The 19252-nt window shown below is 39.6% G+C and overlaps 1 protein-coding gene across 1 annotated transcript; it reads right to left on the bottom strand.

Moving 5' to 3' along the window:
- Positions 1–28: 28 nt before the first annotated feature.
- On the bottom strand, positions 29–7861 carry LOC147618714 (uncharacterized). The gene is made up of 2 exons (XM_086774466.1): positions 7095–7861; positions 29–1700 (listed from the first exon to the last, which is right to left on the bottom strand). Exon 2 carries the CDS (start codon positions 1148–1150, stop codon positions 620–622), a length of 531 nt encoding a protein of 176 aa, XP_086630592.1. The 5' UTR covers positions 1151–1700; positions 7095–7861; the 3' UTR covers positions 29–619.
- Between the last annotated feature and the right edge of the window lie 11391 nt (positions 7862–19252).

Raw genomic sequence — 19252 nt, 5'->3', positions numbered from 1 at the left:
CAACATGAACTGAACTGAACACTGGACAGACCAAGACTGCTCAATGTATTCAGAGTTAAAAGTAATACAAGAGTAATGCAAGTCAGATACACCTGACTGCTCAGTTATGCAATACAATGGTATCGAAAGCCTTACTCACACACACACACACACACACACCTAACTCAAGCTCTGTCCCTCTCCCCGTGCTTCTCAAACCTGTGCCTCATATACTTGTGCCTTAACTGTTTCTTGATCTTGGTCTTGATCTTGGTCTCGCCATTTCTTGTTGTTGGTCGGGACTCTTGACTGGTATTTAGCAGGCATTCCCACCTCGAACACTCTTCTCCCTTTTTTTGAATTAGCTTGACTGTTGTCAGGACCTTCCTGACCCCAGCTCCTGGTAACACTGAGCCACATCTACAGCAGCAAGCCTGGCTGCTTACTGAGAAGATTCATCTCTGTCTGCTTTCACTTCTTACCCTTCCCCCCCCTTTACTGCTCGCTTGAATCTGAATCATCTTTCTGAATTGGCCGGTTCAGACCCCTCCATTTAGCCAAGGCTTTGGCCCGCTTCTTACTGGCCTCTGTGTCTTCCTGAGCTGTTCTGGCCCTGGCTATTACCTTCATCAGATCATGCTCATGCTCCGGATGCTGCCCTGCCTTTACCTGCTGGTCGTATGGCTCCCCTCTTTGTCTTTCTGCATTTTTCGCAAAATCCATAGCCACCTACTTGACTTGGCTTGTTGGCCTTGCAGATTTCTGGTGGTCTGAGCTTTTCTAACAAGTGCAGTCTCTGCTGCCAGCGCTTTCCTTTTGTTGTGTACTCCACCCCATGAGGATCAGACTTTAACCTGGCCCTGGCCAACTGGGTGCACCAATAAGCTGTGGCCAGCCAAGAATTGAAGGCTGGCCTGTTAGTCACCTTGATTCTGGCCTTCAACAACCTTTCTGCAAGCCATTGCACGTCTATGTCCATACTGGCAGTTTCTTGCTTTTCAGGAGGTAGTTTCTGAGCAGCAATGATATGGAACTGAAGCAAGTTGTTGCAGAGTCTTACCAAATCTTTTTGATGCTGGGCCCAGTTTTTGAACATGTCTTTATACACATCTGCCTCAGCATTTTCCTGAGCCTGCATCATCTGCTCCATTGCCTCATAGTTGTCCGCCATTCGAGTCCTCCATTGTTGTAGTTCTTGCAAACCAGAATAACATAATCTTCAGCATATGATATGCTAGCTCTATTATTTCAGGATACAACACCGGGTTAAATCTGGGCAAGGCTTCAGGAGCGGGAGCAATGGCATACAGGAGAGCTGGAGTGTCGGGTAGCTTCTCCATGCATGCTTCTATCAGATGTATCTCCTCCCGAGGAGCGATTCTGGACCAATGCCTAAGCAGCACCATAGTTTTGATCAAACACTCTGCAGCCCACATATCTGGGCTACTCAATCCTGGTGGGATTTCCAAATCCTCCAGTTCTTTTTTCAGTTCGGTTCTTCTTAGGCTAGCCTGGGCTCGGATTTCGTGTATGGCCAGCCGCCGACAAGTCTTGCATGCACCCATATTTTGGTCTGTCTCCCAGTAGCAATTCCACCTGTATGGCCAGATTGTTTAAGATAAGTTGAACGTTGTCGTTCTGGGTCCTTGTCCCATTTTCACCGTTAGCATTGCTACAGGTGGGCTTTCTAGCACTTGTATGCATGCAGGATGTGGTGGTACCTGTCACACCATCCAAGAGCACAAAAAAAGAGAGAACTTTCATTTGATGCAAATGGGAAGACAGGTGTTCAGTTGTTATCCATGTCACAAGTAAGTGCATGGATAGCAACCTCAAACATAACACTAAAAATATTTATCATAACATGTTTCTAGAATATAAGATCAATTAAAAACCAAATTTTAGCAATAAATATGTCCATCTAAAAACCAAGTTTTAGTGTCAGATGTCATTTGCAAGTTGCAACTTAAGCCTCGTCGAGGTAATCATTTAACCTAATATACGAAGCAATAACTATGATATTTCCACTATAATAGGATTAGCTTTAAACTATACTATGTTGATATGAAACCCAAAAGATTTGAAAGCCATGGACAAGTTTTATGCTAGCTTTTAAGAAGCATTAAAACATACTATCTAGGATTAATTAGTTAAAAACCACATATACCTCTAAGCCTTAAGTTATCCCAAACTAACTAGGAGCAATCAAAATTATTACATTTTTACCCAATTTCCAAGCTTCACTAAGTTACTAGTGTGAATCACCGGAATTCAAAGGTACCACCTTAATCATTAATGGTAGCTACTACCACAAAAAAACAAGATAAAAGTCCAAAAAAGAATCAAATAGTAATAAAAATGTGCCTAAAAATATACTTTTTAGAAGAAGGTGATCAAGTGCCTTCAAATGAGCTATCAAAAATAAAATTTGGATTTTATTTGATAAGAAAGCTTGATTGCTAGCTAGCACCTTAATACCAATGTCCGGGACACATGTATTTAGTCCACCTTATCTTGCATACACCCAGGTGCCCAATTATAAAGTAGAGGGGGACTAACATAACTACACTAGTTCACATTTGATGTGGTAAAAAGCATGCCAAGAATGCAAGAATGAGCACTAATGAGAGCAAAAGAAGGATTCTAAAGCTAACATTTAAAGAATTAACCTTTGGTACAGACAAAAACTTAGGTAATTACATGGATTTTAGTTGTTAGCCTAGCATGGGAACTTGGTATAAGAGACTTACTGGAGACTAAATGAGACTAATTTAGCCAAGAAAAAATTGACCTACTTGTTGTGCTTTTACCCTTAAAATGATTTTACACCTCAATGGTTGCTTGGGAATTCAACCCTAGAAAACATATTAACTTAATTTGTCAAGTAAGAGTGTATTATTCTAGTCAAATTTTTCAATACAAAGATTTGTGTGATTAACACTCCCTATATTGGATTTATTTTTTATATAAAACGTGCATTACAAATTACTCTAATCATAGAAATTTATTAACTTGTTTAAACATAGTAGTGCATTAGAACATTGGAAGATCTAGCTTATTTTAGTTATTCAACACAGTAACATTACATACCAGCACTATTTTATAAAAAATAACTTGACAAACCATGTCATGTCTTATTTGAAAGGCTAAAACAAAAAAACCGGTGCATTTTTTAGTGATGCCAACCACCAATGTAAGAGGTGAAATTAGTGAAGCACCAGTTGCAATGCTAGGGTCTTCACAATAAGCATTAGGCCATCAAGTGGGCTAGCCAAGAGGGTGGCAAGATACCAAGCTGCTAGCTATCAGGTATGCAGTCGAGAGGGAGGCCAATGAGAAGCTCGATCAACTAGCATGTAAGAGAGAGAGAGAGAGAGAGAGAGAGAGAGAGAGAGAGAGAGAGAGAGAATCATTAGCCATACTAGCACGTAAGAGAAGCAATAGTTCAAGAGAAGCAAACCAGCACACTATTACCAGCAAGCAAGCCACACGCTGCCCCTTTAAGCACACATTCCAAATAATAAAAGCAAACAGTGAGAGAGAGAGAGAGAGAGAGAGAGAGAGAGAGAGAGAGAGAGAGAGAGAGAGAGGACACCGAAGCACAAAACATTCACGCATTCCATCTAGCATACAGAGCAACCGGCTAGTATGCCTTGGAGTGTGGCCATGCAGGCGAGCATCCACGACACAACCTACTAGAGAGAGTAAGCCAAGCCCCAGGCAAGCTAAGCTTGGGGGGTTCACTATATAGAAATCCTCTATATCACATGCGTTCAAGGCCTATTAAAAAATACCCTTATCTGTGATTTTATCATGAATAAAAAAACACACCCTTTTTCTATTCAATCTCTCCCATTAAATGTTACTCTTTTGTATGTAAAAAATTTCTAAAAAATGGATAAAAAAACTCCTTCTGTTGAACCCACGTGCTACACTTACATATTTATGATGAGTGACCCCCCGAGAGGCTAAGCAGCACCATCATTTGCATACACCATACGTAACCTAGCAAAGGCTAGCCAAGGCACCAAGAAGAACTAAAAAAACTAATCGGCAGGCCAAGACGTACCATAACTAGTACCCAGCATGTAGGCCATGAAAGGCAACAAGACCACACGTAACTTAACGAAGCACATAGGAGCACAACCAATTAGCATACACAGACGCAGAGAGAGAGAGAGAGAGAGAGAGAGAGAGAGAGAGAGAGAGAGAGAGAGGAGAGAGCAACGTTCCACGAATTGCACAGCAGAAGCGTGGTAGACCTATAACCCATAGGTGTGAGGAACTCCTAAGACTTGTGGAAGCCACTAAAACAAAACTGGATAACACTTGATAGGGGGGAATGTTGGGATATATCAAGAGTCATCCACACTCTGTGGGAAAGGGCTCTAACCACCTAAACTTTCTTTGGCTTCTCCTTTCAACGAAAAATGGATGGCTACTGCTTTTACAGATCATTGGAGAGTCTTCACGAAAGTCTAAGTTCCTATTGCAAGAGAATAAAAAATCGACCATTGAAAACTCCACAACAACGACGGGTGAAATCACCATCAAAAACTACAATGGGACTAGTTTTGCAAGCTCTAGAGTTGATGCAGATGAAGCTGGAGGTGATGATAACGACCATTGAGAACTCCACAACAACGATGGGTCAAATCACCATCGAAAACTACAGTGGGAATAATTTTGTAAGTTCCAGAGTTGATGCAGATGAAGTTGGAGGTGATGATTCTCCATTATGAGTACTTGCAAAGTTAGGGGGCGCAAGCTCAATTCAACAATGGCTCAAGTTCAAAGTGATTGCAACATGCTATCATGGGGCAATGTCTTCTAGATATCCACCATAATCGAGAGTCTAGAACTGTGTTTGTGTCGCAGAGGGTATTAGTACATCTTCATATTCTCTAAAACAAAAAAGCCCCAAGCTAGTCTCTACATACACAACCTTTTTCCAATGCCCCTGCATCGCAATCTCATCATGGATTAGTTTCCCCTTGACAATAGCTCCAATTGCAGCAAATGCTTTCAAGCCATAGGTGTAGGTTACTACCTCTAGAAGGATGCCCTCAAGTTGCATCTACTCAAAGCAATTCAAAGCTTACTATGCTTGACCTTCTTGTAAATATCCTGTAGTCAGTATGTTCTTAGAGATAACATGCTGAGAAGGCAACCCCTCAAGCACTTGTTGTGCCTTCAAAACAGCACCGCACATCAACAAGAGCACTGCCCAACACAATCTCATCATAGATTTGTTTCCCCTTGTCAGTGGCTCCTATCATGGCACACGCTTTCAAGATGCAGGTGTAGGTACTTGACGGGGAAGGATGCCCTCACACTGATTCTGCTCGAAGTGGTCCAGAGCTTGCTCAACTTGACCTTCTTGTGCATATCCTACAATCAGTGCATTCCAAGACAATATTCTGAGCAAGCAGCCCCTCAAGCACTTGTCGTGCCTTTGAAATAACATCGCACTTGGAATACATGTCCATAAGAGCATTGCGCTTTGTAGCAATCCCTACCTCATAATCTTGTCATGGATTTGTTTCCCCTTGTCAACGTCTCCAATTGTGGCACATGATTTCAAGATGTAGGTATAGCTTACTGTATCTGTAATAAGGATGCCTTCACATTGCATCTATTCAAAGCAATACAGAGCTTGCTCAGCTTGACCTCCTTATGTATATCCTGCAACAATCAATTAATTCCAAGAGACAGCATTTTGAGAAGGCAGTCCCCCCAAGCACTTGTTGTGCCTTTGATACAGCATGATATCATTGTGTAGCAACCCCTGCCTTGAAATCATTGCATCTAGAAGGATGCCCTCGTTGTGCATGAAGTTCTTTCAATCCACAGAAAGTACTGTGGATTGAAAGTACTGTGAGTTATGTGGCATGCCCTCGCTGTGGATTGAAAGTACTGTGGGTTTGAGTTCTCATGAAGTTCCTACATTTATGAGCAACTACCTAGCATGACCTTGTGCATATCCCGTAATCAGTGCATTCTGGGAGACAACATCCCAAGAAGGCAGCCAGTCAAGCACTTGTCGTGCCTTTGAGAGAGCACCGCATTTGGCATACATGTCTGCTAGAGCATCGCCCAACACTCAATTTGTTTGCCCTTGTGAGCAGCCCCGATCGTGGCACAGGATTTTAAGATGCACGCGTAGGTTACTGTAGGCTGGAATCTGTTATGCTCTTAGAGCAAGACCGTCCGCGCGCACGGACGAGTCTGGGAGCTTGTCACCCAATATTTAAAAAAAAGACCATATCTAAACAGGGCTAGAAGAAAACAAAGCTTTTTTAGAACCAATCAAAATAAGGGCATGTGTAAAAGTAAAGTGGTTTTACTAGTGATTTTAATGTAAAATGCCGATTTTTTTAACTAAATTAACAAAATTATGGTCGATTTTCTTAAAGGCAAAGTAAATTTCCAGTCGGTAATATAATTTTCAACCGGTAAATATTCTTTTTGAATATAATTTCTCTTTTCACTAAAAAAAGGCAAAGTAAATTTCCATCCAGTAATTCTCAATTTCAGTCTGTTCCTTTACATGTTAATGCCGTTTTCTGCAAGCACTGTAGCCAAACTAGGCCAATGCTGTTATACATTTTAAAAAAAACCATAGTCATATTGATCATTACATGAGCACGCAGGCCATCCGCGTGCGCACGGATGGCCTATGTGCTCTGATCAATATGGCCATTGGCCTTGGCTATGAAAGCAAAAAGCAAAAAGGTGCCCTTTAATGGAACCCAAAAGAATGGACGTTTGGGTGCTCTCACAAGGCACACCCGGGCACACAAGTAACGGTTGCCAGGACTTGGGATTTATTCATAGACGGGTTTCATAATATTCCACAAAAAAGAAGAAGAATGCATTGGTTGATAGGCGCTTAATTTTAAAGGATTTCAACATACAGTTTTTTAGTAAAATGCCGTTGCCTCATAATATTTGATAATGACTAAGCACTAATTAATGGCCAAGGAATGAGCAGGCAGACCGTCCGTGCGCGCGCGGCTACTCATGCCTTGGTCATTTTAGCCATGGGCCAAGGCTTGGCGAGGAGCAGCGAGCGCCAACCCTTCAAAAGGGAGAAAGTGGAAGTGAGAGATTACCCTCGTGACCACATATTTTGTAAGAGCACCTTGCTTTATGCATGCTTTGTATCCCTTGAATCTCGTCATGCATTTGTCTTGCCTTATGTGTAGCAGCAACCTCTGCTTCACAATCCATCATGAATTTGTTTTCCTTCGTCTCAGCTACTCAGATTGGGAACATGCTTTCAAGATGCATATGAAAGTCACTGCATTTGGAAGGCTGACCTTATGCTGCTTCTCTTCAAAGCATTTGAGTGCTTACTTGGCGTAACCTTCTTGTGCATATAATGTCCACTAGAGCACCACCCTTGTAATCTCAGAATGGATTTGTTTGCCTTGTAGGTGGCTGCAGCCCTTGATTTACAACCTCCTCACGGATTAGTTTCCTCTTGACTAGTACGGCTGATTCTGAACAAGATGCAAGTGTAGATCACTGCCTTGGAAAGATGTCCCCATGCTGCATCCCTTCAAAACAGTCCAAGAAGGCAGCCCATCGAGCCTTGTTGCAGCACAACACTTGCATACATGCCCACTAGAGCAAAGCCCAACACAATGTTGTTCTGCGGCAACCAGGAAAGGCTGATAGGAAACAACCCCGCGCTTGGCAACATGTCCACTAGAGCACCGCCCTGCACAATATTATGCTCCAACAGCTCCTGCCTTGATATCGCATCATGGACTTTCTTCCCCTTGGCTTGCGGTTGGCAGAAGCAGCCCCTGCATTACAGTCTCGATAGGGATTTGTTCCCTCTTGGTAGTGGCCAAGAGAGAGAGAGCGAGAGAGTGGGAGAAAATAGGCAGTAGCACCCCTCACTGAGCATATCAAGCCTTGGGCTCTCTCTCTCTTTTTCTCTCTCTCTCTCTCATATAAGAACAAGCAATACGAAATCAGTGAGCAAAGCAAGACAAAATTTATACCCACCCATGCAAATAGATTGGTCCCCCTACCAAATTAGATGCAAAGACACTGAGATAAGATTTGCTTGCTCCTAGATATTGGCATATGTACAATGTTTGTGCATGGACTGCTGAAGTTTTAGGGTAGTGTGTTGCTTTGGGTTTGAATTAAAAGAAGCTACAGTTAACTTAACTGTAAGTTAACTACCAATCCCCTAGCCACATTAGTCTCTCTCTCTCTCTCTCTCTCTCTCTCTCTCTCTCTCTCTCTCTGTGTGACATCTCTGCATGTGAAGGTTTGTGTGTACTAGAGAGAGGAAGAAAGAGAGAGAATGGATTTGTGTGTACTAGAGAGAGAAGATTTTATTTTATTGTTTATTTAAACAAAAGAGTAAACAATTACATGAAAACCATATGTAGTAAAAATATGAGGAGAGTTAGCCAATTGGTAAGGTGTTCCATTTTGGGGACCACCTTTGTATTTTGTACCTTTATTCGTTTATAGTCATGTTTTTAAGCCAACAAGGCAAATGCCTCGGAAAACACACCTACACACACATAATTGTTTATGAAAAACAATAGTAGGTAAGAAAAAGATGTAGATAGGAGAGGGAATAGTATGGTTATATAGTCTTATAGATGACTACCATGAGATAGTTGCACCACGGATAGATCAAATAGATTCTTTCATTTCTCTTTTCTCTAACGTAGAGCTATCTTAAGGTATAATGTAGTTCATTATCCTTTGCTTGAAAAGTATAAGTTTACGAGACCAACAAAAAAAAGGGAAAATGGCAAATATTCTACTAACAAATTGTGAAATTGTACAAAATATTTGTTATCATGTTCTCAATAAAAATACTTAGTGCACACATTAATGGTTCCCCGTTGTTATCATAGATTCCACTATATGACACCACCCACATTCTTGAGGAACCCATGAAGACCTACTTTTCTATGGACAATTCAAATGATGAGGATTTGGATGATATGAGGAATTAAAATTGACACATAATGAAATGCTCTTATGAGGTCTCCTGTCTTTACCTTGCTCGAGGCTAAAGAGTCTCCCTAATGCCTCGATGAGACTACAAAAGACAAGTGGATTTACGAAATCTATCGCTCAGGCTCAATCATGCTCGTATACATATAACAACTAGGGTTTAGGAGGCATACTTCCTTAGTGTCACCCAGGCCTTGTTTGTAAATTCATTTTTGTTGGAGTTAGTCATAGATATTTCTTCTATTCTAATCATGTCTTCTTCTTTATAGTATCATGAAGTGGACCCTTGTTGTCCTCAATGTTGTAATGGTTCATTGCCTGTTGCCAAATCGAACATGTAAGGATTCCCCTTGGAGTCCCGAACTCGATAGAGTCAAGGTACTATATGTTTTCCATGTGCTTTGCTTGACTTACTAAGCTGCTCATCTATTAAGTGCATCTATGAATGCATTGCTTTTGCAAGGCAAATACACACATAGAAATGGTATCTTTAGCGGGCTTGGTGATTGTTGCACTATATGATTTCTAGGTATAATAGTCCAAAGGTGCTCCTACAACTAGAGTACTCCCATTTGTGGTGGGGACTTTAGAATCCTCAAAATAGCTGGGGCTTATGAACTTTCAACATGTTTCTTGGTATGGTCACTTTCACGTGGTCTTTACTTCTTTTTTGCAGATCCATGTGAGGCAACATATATGTGCCCCTCTAAAGTATATGCAACACTTTTAATAAGGCAACACTAAAAAGGAATATGTTCACTTGCATCATGTTATGGTTAAATACAAAATAATTTTTATTTTAGGATTGTAAAAATATTTTATTTCTCTTTACTCACAAAAGATAAGGGTTCTTATCTAAAAAATTGATGAGTGGTCACAAACTTGGTATCTTGCCTCTTCAATGTATGGAAGATTCCAATGTTGGAATCTTGCTTTTTGATAGCCCAAAGAGATCGACTTTCTATGAGCACAAGATAATAATTTGAGCAAAAAAAGTAATGAGGTGTAATTATTACTTCTTCTTTTTATGCTAGGAGGTAGTACTGATACACAATATAGAATGTAATCTATTCTAGCATACTGATGCACATAGCGAATAGGGTACACACCCTCTCGAACCAAATGTATAAGCAACTAGTATTCATATCCAAACTCAGCTAATATAGGTATAGCAGATTGAAACATGTGTGTGTGTGTGTGTGTTGAGGGGGGGGGGAGAGAGAGAGAGAGAGTAAAGGTTAGAGAAAAAAATTCATGTGACTAATGAAAAGTTGAATAAATTTTGTCTCCCAATTGGTTCTGGGACCCATTTCGCTAGCGAAACAGGGTTGGGAGCCATCTTAGAATAGATATTTTTTAGCTCCTAACCATGTTTTGCCAGCAAAACATGGTCTTAGACCCAAAAAAAACAAAAAAGGTAAAAAAAAATCTAGGATCTAAATAAAAGTTTAAAAAAATTTTAAAATCATATTTTTAGCTCCCAACCATGTTTTGAAATTTTATTTTTATTTTTTTTAAGATAATTTTTTTTGGCTCCGAGATCTATTTCGCCGACAAAACACGGTTGGGAGCCAAAAATGTATATTCTAAGATGGCTCCCTCTGATGCCTGTCATAGATAAATCTAAGAAAAATAAAAATAAAAAAAATTAAATTAAAAAAATCTTTTAAAATAAATTTTTTCTAAATATTTTTTTTAAGACTTTGATGCTTTAAATACATATAGTTTTATCATGAAACATGTCTTGGAGGGATTTTTTTTTTAATTATGAATTTTTTTGTAGTGTTATAGATAGTTTTATCAAGAAATATTGTTATGTCATAACAAATTTTTGGACTATATGTGGTTCCTAACTCTGGAATTTTAGCTCGTAGCTCGGGAATTTTGGCTCGGAGAATGAACGTACTTAAGTCAGAGTTTTGAAGTGATATGGTCACAACATGCAAGGTATCTTGGCTTCACATGCTACATGGAGATTTTGGATAGCAGATTGATATGAAGGTTTTCATATATTGTGAAAATCTTAGTAGAATCTAATTGGCATGTAATCATGCATTTCATGTGAAGATATAATACATTGAGGTCCACTACCACTTCATCAAAGAGAGGGTTTGTATTGGTGACATTGATCTCGTGTATGTGGGCACTGAGGAGCAGGTAGTAGAAATTTTTACAAAGGCCCTGGGAGCAGAGAAGCTGCATACATTTTGAGTTATGATTGGCATACATGAGATGGTGTTAAGCTTGAGGAGGAGTGTAGAGATGTCAAGCTCAACATGAGTTGGCATTCACTATACACTTGCATGACCATTGACATTGCATTCATATCACCAACACATGGTAGCATGTTTGATAGTTGGACCACATCAACTGGTCTACCTAGCAAGAGTGATGGCACACTTATTTTGCAAGCTCACTAACATAGCGGTTTGACACTATGACTATTGTACATAGTACTTAGTACTTATGTTGTATTTATCACTTACGTTATCTTGTTTTGTAGAGAAAAAGAAGAACTCATTTTCAGCCTCCATCTTTGTGAGTGTATCTTCTCTAGGCACAAGAGCTCTAGCTCTCTTCTCCCCCCTTTCTCTTTACAAGGGCAATAACAAAATGCATGTCTAGATGATTCTTCTCTAGGCACGAGGTCTAGCTCTCTTCTCCCCCCTTTCTCTTTACAAGGGCAATAACAAAATGCATGTCTAGATGATTCTTCATGTTGCTGCAGCAATATCATTTATGAGCCCCATTTGTTGAATCACTATGGCAAGAGGCAAAGCACCAACTATTAGTCTCCAAAGAAATACTCTTGCTTGAAACTCCAATTGTAGATCCTGGGTCTTTTTGACATTCTCAACCTATTAGTCATTTTCTCTCGTGAGCTTCCAAAATATGCTACATTTGACATGAATTTCCACTTAGTACTCTAAAAAATCTTGTAGAAATTCTTTTTCTTGGTAGACTACCAATTAATTTGATCATGAGACATAACCCAATTTCTAAATCTATCAGCCATATTGACAATCATTGCTACTTTCACTATGAAAACTATGGTGCACAATACCATCGAATCTTGTAGGAAACTACCAATAATTGATATCTATTTTTAATGCAAAAAAGAAGATAAAATTTTCCTTAGAGTCCAGCACATGGGCTATAGAGGATATCCCATTTTGAAACATATATCTGCAAGTAGAGCCTAGATGATAATATAGAATAAGATGTGTATTTTTTTGTGGGGCACGAGAGAAGAGTTTATTCCAAACATCTATGTCCCATTTTCCATGAAATCTCACTATACCCAAGTCCAAAAGATCCCATTGTTGGGAAACACCAAGTGCTACCCACACAAAACTTTAAAGACTAGTAACATGGAGAGAGATAAAATATCAAGTGTCACCACCAAAATGTAAATTGTGTTAACAAAGGTGTAGTACATCAAGGCACCTATTTTTAATTGAGCTGGTAATAATACAAGATAGCAGTAAAACATATTAGATAAAAAATTCATTAACTTACATGCAAGAGCAGGTCCATAGCATACAAGACACATCGCCATCCCCATATCATAAGGAAAAAACTACACATACCATCAAGCACTACACTCAAAAAAATAGAAAAATGTGTGTGTGTGTGTGTGTGTGTGTGAGAGAGAGAGAGAGAGAGAGAGAGAGAGAGAGAGAGAGAGAGAGAGAGAGAGAGAGAGAGAGGTCCAAGCCCTCGGCATGGGCATCAAAGTCAGCATCTTTGTGTGAAATAATGAAGATGAGATAGTGTCTGACGCATGATGAAGTAAGGATGGGAATTGCTCTTGGGTGATAGTTCAATCACTAGGCCTTGGTTGATGTTCAATCACTAGCTCTTGGTTGATAGTTCAATCGCTATTTTGAGATAGGACTCCAAATACAATCAAAAATATAAATATATATGTATGGAGGGGGTATGGAGCCTGACGAGATGCTTTTGGCAGTGATATTTCCTGTTGTCTGAGTAGGGGCCTTACAAGAATCTAGTTGGGTGCTTGGTTTGGCCGACCCACCCCTGGTTAGATAGCTGCTTTGCAATGAGCCTACAGAGTAAGTCTCTAAACCTCATATTTAGGTTGTAAGCGAGTGCTTGAGTACTTGAGTGATACTTTATGGCATAGTATTTTTGACTCGTCCGAGAACTGTGATACCATAAAAATCGCAAAACAGCCTCGAAGACAACACGGCGCATGATGCATCATTTCACAATGTAAAGAAAACAAGGAACATCTCAAAAATGGGACACCTAGGCTAACATTTTGCTCCTTTTACTTTCCTTTCATCCTTGTCCATTATTTGTGTCAAGCCCTATTGAGAGAGAGACAGATACCGAGACGACATACTGTGTGTGTGTGTGTGTGTGTACCCGAGAGAAGATGGGTATTGTGGAATGAGGAGATAGGGACGAAGGTGAGGCGGTTGCGCTTGCCAGAGCAGGAGGTGCGCTCCTTGTGGGCACGGACACAGGGGAGGCTGTAGGATCGAAGGGAGCAACCGGGCCACTTGTACTTGGCTGCCTCCTTCTTGCACTCCTCGCACTTCTTCATTTCTTCTACTACCCATTGCAAATCAATTTCTACAATCTCTCCCCGCAAATCAATTTCTCCAATCTTCTCCATTGCAAATCAATTTCTACAATCTCTCCCCGCATAGTGAGTGTGAAGATTATGTAAGTATAGGAGGGAAGGGTTATATGAGGAGGGGGTTCATCACATGGACAAGGCACTAGTCAACAAGGCTGTTGTGATAGCGGACGGTGGCATTGCCGTCAAATGTGTCATGTGTGTGTGTGTGTGTGTGTGTGTAAAATTAGGCTTATGTGTTATGAAAAGGCAAATATTTACTGATAAAAAGGTAATTATTTATTGATATTTATCTTTTATGTGACTATGATTGGCAGGCATCAATCTCCACCGTTAGATCATCAGCAGATCGGTTAAAAGCACAAATTTGGAGGCATCAATCTCCACCATTAGATCATCACTAGATCGGACAGTTCTCTTTAGATGCACACTTTTAAGTAGGCATTAATATGCACCGTTAGATTTTAATGAAGATCAAGGGCTCACATCTGAGGCACAACCCTAGCCCCTATTTATGTAAGTGAAGCCCTAAAATTGTATTATGTTGTTCATGCAATAAAAAGAGGAGTGAAGGTGAGATTGACATGGCTGCCGCTAGGCACTCATGTGGGGGGGAGTAGAAGTTTTCCCCAGTGATGGTGTCATCTCGTATGCATGTTCTTCTCCACTCTCGGAGTTTTCTTATGTTCCAGGTTTTGTTATTTCAATTGTTGTGTACATATGTATATGTGTGTGTATGTGTAGCACTCAGTTTCGCGAGGTACGCATACACATGTGCTTTTATCTGTCTTGTTTATGAGTTTTAGGATGGTTTGGCCACCGCGATTTCCGCTTCCTGCATCTGTGGTATCGGAGTGTTGATTACGCTCCGAATCTAGCTCTTCAATCACAAAACTGGTAGGAAACCACAGCGTGTGTATAACACAAGGAGATATCTTGTGTGTGTATTCCTATCAAGAAACAAGAGAGAGCAGAATACATTGTGTGTGTGCTGCTATCCCAACAATAGGTTTAAGAGAGAGGGAATGATTGGCAAGGTGCTATGGTCATGCCCTTGAGTTATATAATTCCAATTGTCGACCAATCACAAACTAGAATCAGAATGCAATTCTGACTCGTCAATGTACTTTGAGTGGCACTACAAACCAATGAAATTTAAGCAGCAAACAAGCGTGCTATGACCTCAGTAGCAAAGGTATAGGGAGAAAGAATCATAGAAAGGGAGAGGCACCTTGAAAGCATGAGAGTTAAAGAGAAGGGAGCCTTATGGTGAGAAAGCTAGAGAGGCAAAGCTCTCGTGTGAGAGATGGGAGAACGAGAAGGGAGCACAGCTTGTGCTCAGAGAAGTTATTAGGCCAAAATAGTAAAGTATTTATTGCCAAACAATGGGTACTTTGTGTTTTTTGTTACCGTCGCACCAGCCTAAAATAACCAAAGCTTATTATAAAGCTTAACCAAAAGCAGCATGGTCAAAGCTATTTTTAACAAAAGTTTGGGGTGAGCAGCGAAAATAGCGAGAGCAGAGCAAAGAAGGAAAAGAGGCGTGCCCTCAGCCCCTCTCTGCCTCTCTGCTCGGCATCATCTCCATCGTTTGAAAGAGCTGCACCAGGTCTCCTCAGAGCAGCACGATAGCATTCTCTCTCTCTCTCTCTCCTCTCAAAATGACCTTCTCTAGCCTTGCACCAAGCCTTCCACGTCCCTGCTGTTTCTCTCGCGCAGACCAACCAATCAACAGTACCCTCTAGGCTCTCCCTCTCTCTCTCTAGACATTTTAAGATCTTTAAATCCAAATTTTTGTTACTCGTGCAAATTCAATGTTGAAAGTCTGTCCAAGAATATTATTTCTGAACTGTTTAGATCTCAAGTTTATCATCCTACAGCATCATTCTTAACACTTATCATTCTTAACACTTCCTCCTGTTTGGTTGTGGGTTCAAACCCAGCTGTGGCTGTGTTCGCCAAGAAGAAGAAGCTAGTGTTCTACTAGCAGCTGTTTCCATAAGGAAGAGAATTACATGGAAATATAGGGAGACATTCTTATGAAGAATCTACTTTTTAAATGGTACTGTACATTTCAAGTTTATCATTTTGTACCACTTTTTGTAAATACTTAGCTATAATTGTTAATTTCCAGTTTCTTTGATTCCATTCTTCCTACTTTGTACTTCGTCAATCAAACTTCAATTTTGCTATTATGTTCATATTTTACATTTTCAAGTCTAAAAACTTGTACTTCTGTTTAGTAGATTTAAATTCTGTATATTGTTGTCTACCATTGCCAATTCTGATTTCCTTGGAGAACAAGTTTTGGAATTTTATTTTAGTCACCTGTGTTAATACAAATCACACAAACATGGCCTCTGCTTGATCACCAGAGTTTCATGCACTATTTGAGTCCAACAATTGCATAGAAATATTACCTGAGGTTCCACCTTCTGATCAATTTCATTGGTGGTATCAATGTTCAGCATTACCTGAGAGGCTTCGCCCTTTGACCGATCTATTCGGTGGTATGCTTGTCCAACTAACTCTTGAATTACCTGAGGTTCCACCCTCTGACCGATATAATCAGTGGTATGGTTACTAAACTAACAATTACCTGAGGTTTCGCCCTTTGACCGATCTAGCTAATCGGTGGTATGCACAGCTTCATTACCTGAGGTTTCGCCCTTTGACCGATCTAATCGGTAGTATGATAGCGCTAAGTACTCGAGGTTTCGCCCTTTGGCTGCTTTAGTGTGTGGTATTTGATACCTGAGGTTTTGCCCTTTGACACCTAATCAGTGGTACTTGATGTTGAGGTTTCACCCTTTGACTGTACATTCTGTGGTATTTTGTACCTGAGGTTTTGCCCTTTGACAGATAATCAGTGCATCTTACATATTTCAATGAGCTTTCTTGCTCGTCCCACGAATCTCTGCTTATCGATGATGAACAACACAAGTACTTTCTTTCAGAGTTTTATTTTGCTACATGCAGCAGAGGTACAAATTTATTTTTCTCAAAGCAATGCTACTTACAATATTTTTGGGTATCACTTTTCCACAAAATTTTTCTCATCTTTTCTCTTTCAGAATTCCGCAACTGAGGACAGTTGCTTCTTCAACCGGGAAGTACTGTTATGAAAAGGCAAATATTTACTGAGAAAAAGGTAATTATTTACTGATATGTATCTTTTATGTGACTATGATTGACAGGCATCAATCTCCACCGTTAGATCGTCAGCAGATCGGATGGATCATATTAAAAGCACAAATTTGGAGGCATCAATCTCCACCATTAGATCATCACTAGATCGGACGGTTCTCTTTAGATGCACACTTTTAAGTAGGCATTAATATGCACCGTTAGATTTTAATGAAGATCAAGGGCTCACATCTGATGCACAACCCTAGCCCCTATTTATGTAAGTGAAGCCCTAAAATTGTATTATGTTGTTCATGCAATAAAAAGAGGAGTGAAGGTGAGACTCACATGGCTGCCGCTAGGCACTCATGTGGGGGGGAGTAGAGGTTTACCCCAGTGATGGTGTCGTCTCGTATGCATGTTCTTCTCCACTCTCAGAGTTGTCTTATGTTCCAGGTTTTGTTATTTCAATTGTTGTGTACATATGTATATGTGTGTGTATGTGTAGCACTCAGTTTCGCGAGGTGCGCATACACATCTGCTTTTATGGTTGCTGTTGTCTTGTTTATGAGTTTTAGGATGGTTTGGCCACCGTGATTTCCGCTTCCCGCATCATTATGAGATAGACATAGATAAAGAGAGATATCTAGAGAAATATGTATGTATGTATGTATGTATGATGAAAAATGTGGATTTATGTATTAGGGAATGTCTCACAAAGGATTGAGGACCCATTTTATAAAAATGAACTATTTTATGTTTTGAACCAATTGGGTAATGCTAAAACCCCTAGTTTGGATGGTATATTTAAAGAATTCATGGTTCTATACTGGGAAGATGTATCTACCATTGTGGTTGATATTATTAATGAAGCATGGAACTCTCAATACATGGATCCCCAATTGAAACAAGGGATAATCAAGTTTCTTCCAAATAAAAATTTATGTTCTACATTGGCTCACCTGAGACCAATCATCACTATGCTTGGAATCATTTACAAGATATTTGTTAAAGTTGTTGCCATCAGAATCAATCCCTTTCTTAGGCAACATGTTCAAATCTCTTAATCTATGTTTGTGGATGGCACTTCTATATATGATACTTTCTTAACTGTGCAACTAGGCATTGAGTGTGCTCATGCAACAAAACAAGAAGTAGATATGCTTCAATTAGAGATTGTTAAGGCATTTAAATAAGTTAAATGTGAATTTATTCATGTTGTTATGTCTAAAATAGGTTTTGGTCCTAATATGTCTAACACAGATATCATAACATTTTATGCAATAAGTTTTAATTAGAAAAATAAAAGTCCTAGATTAGTTGCATCACTATTTTTTGTAAACAAGGGATAGACACTGGCTCCACAAAGAGCTAAGAACCCCTTCACATATACATGCACAAGATATAAAACCTAACATCTACATCTCTAGAATGCCATAGCAGTACAAAGCCTTGTGTGTAATGTAAGATCTTTGACATGTGCAATGAATATCCTATAAGAAGGAGTAAATCTGGCTAAGCTCTTCATAGAAGATAACACCGAGGATTAATAAGACATCACATAAGGGGGGATGAGTGAAAATCCTACACCTAAACAAGTGGACGCCATGATATATGGATATCACTTGATAGGGGGGATTGTTGGGAAACATCAAGTGCTACCCACACATGTGGGAACACATCCTTAGCATGCACAATCTTGATCTCCAAGAAAGTACACAAATTTAGAGAACTTTTTCTAAAATGGTCACACACACAAAAGCTCTATAAATATGTGAATTGATATGAATTGAAGAAGAAGAAGCGTTTTTTGAAAATCTCTTTTTCTTGCTTGCTAATCACTTAGCTAATCATTTGTTCTTAATAATCATTTAATCATGAAGTTCATCATCATATATGATCCACCATAGCCTCTCAAATTCATCACCAAGTCCAAGGTATTTTTTTCTGAAATAAGTGTTTAATGAAGGTGGCCATTATAGCCTGTATATGAGAACTAACATGCACAATGCCTAAACACCCCATTACCTTGACTGAGAAATAGCGTCCTAGAGCAAATGAGTACCATTGCTTTCTTTCTTGAAACATGTCATAGAAATTGAATTATTATAGAGCTTATCTTTGCAATATTAACATGTATCCATTCTAATATAATCAAGATAATAAACTGTATAATCCTTAATCTCACATGGAGGGGCCATTTGTCAGCTTTACAGTAAGTAGTATATTTTGTGTCTCACCGTGGTTATCACCTAGACAATAAGTTGAGCATTTGATACATCCACTCTGGATCCCAGTGGGTAACCAAAGAACCTAAAAATGTGCTCTTTATCTAGTCTCTTCACATGCCATATAAGTGACTCAAATTCATGAGTAGACATATTAATGAGATTAGATTTGGTCATACTTAAGCTCGACCCAGCAGCCTCAGCATACATATTCATTAGAAGTAGAGAACTTTGCAATCTTCAAATTACAAGCCTTAAGGAACATGAAATTATCATCTGCAAGCCAAGACCAAGCATATTCTTTTGAATTGAG

Source organism: Cibotium barometz, chromosome 34 (assembly GCF_041138505.1).
Source record: "Cibotium barometz isolate CiBa-2024 chromosome 34, ASM4113850v1, whole genome shotgun sequence".
NCBI lineage: Eukaryota > Viridiplantae > Streptophyta > Polypodiopsida > Cyatheales > Cibotiaceae > Cibotium > Cibotium barometz.
The sequence above is the reverse complement of the archived record's forward strand: the minus strand, read 5'-3'. Positions and strand labels throughout refer to the sequence as shown.

Coding starts and splice junctions, on each gene's coding strand:
- LOC147618714 (XM_086774466.1), bottom strand. CDS start 1,150: ATGGCGGACAACTATGAGGCAATGGAGCAGATGATGCAGGCTCAGGAA.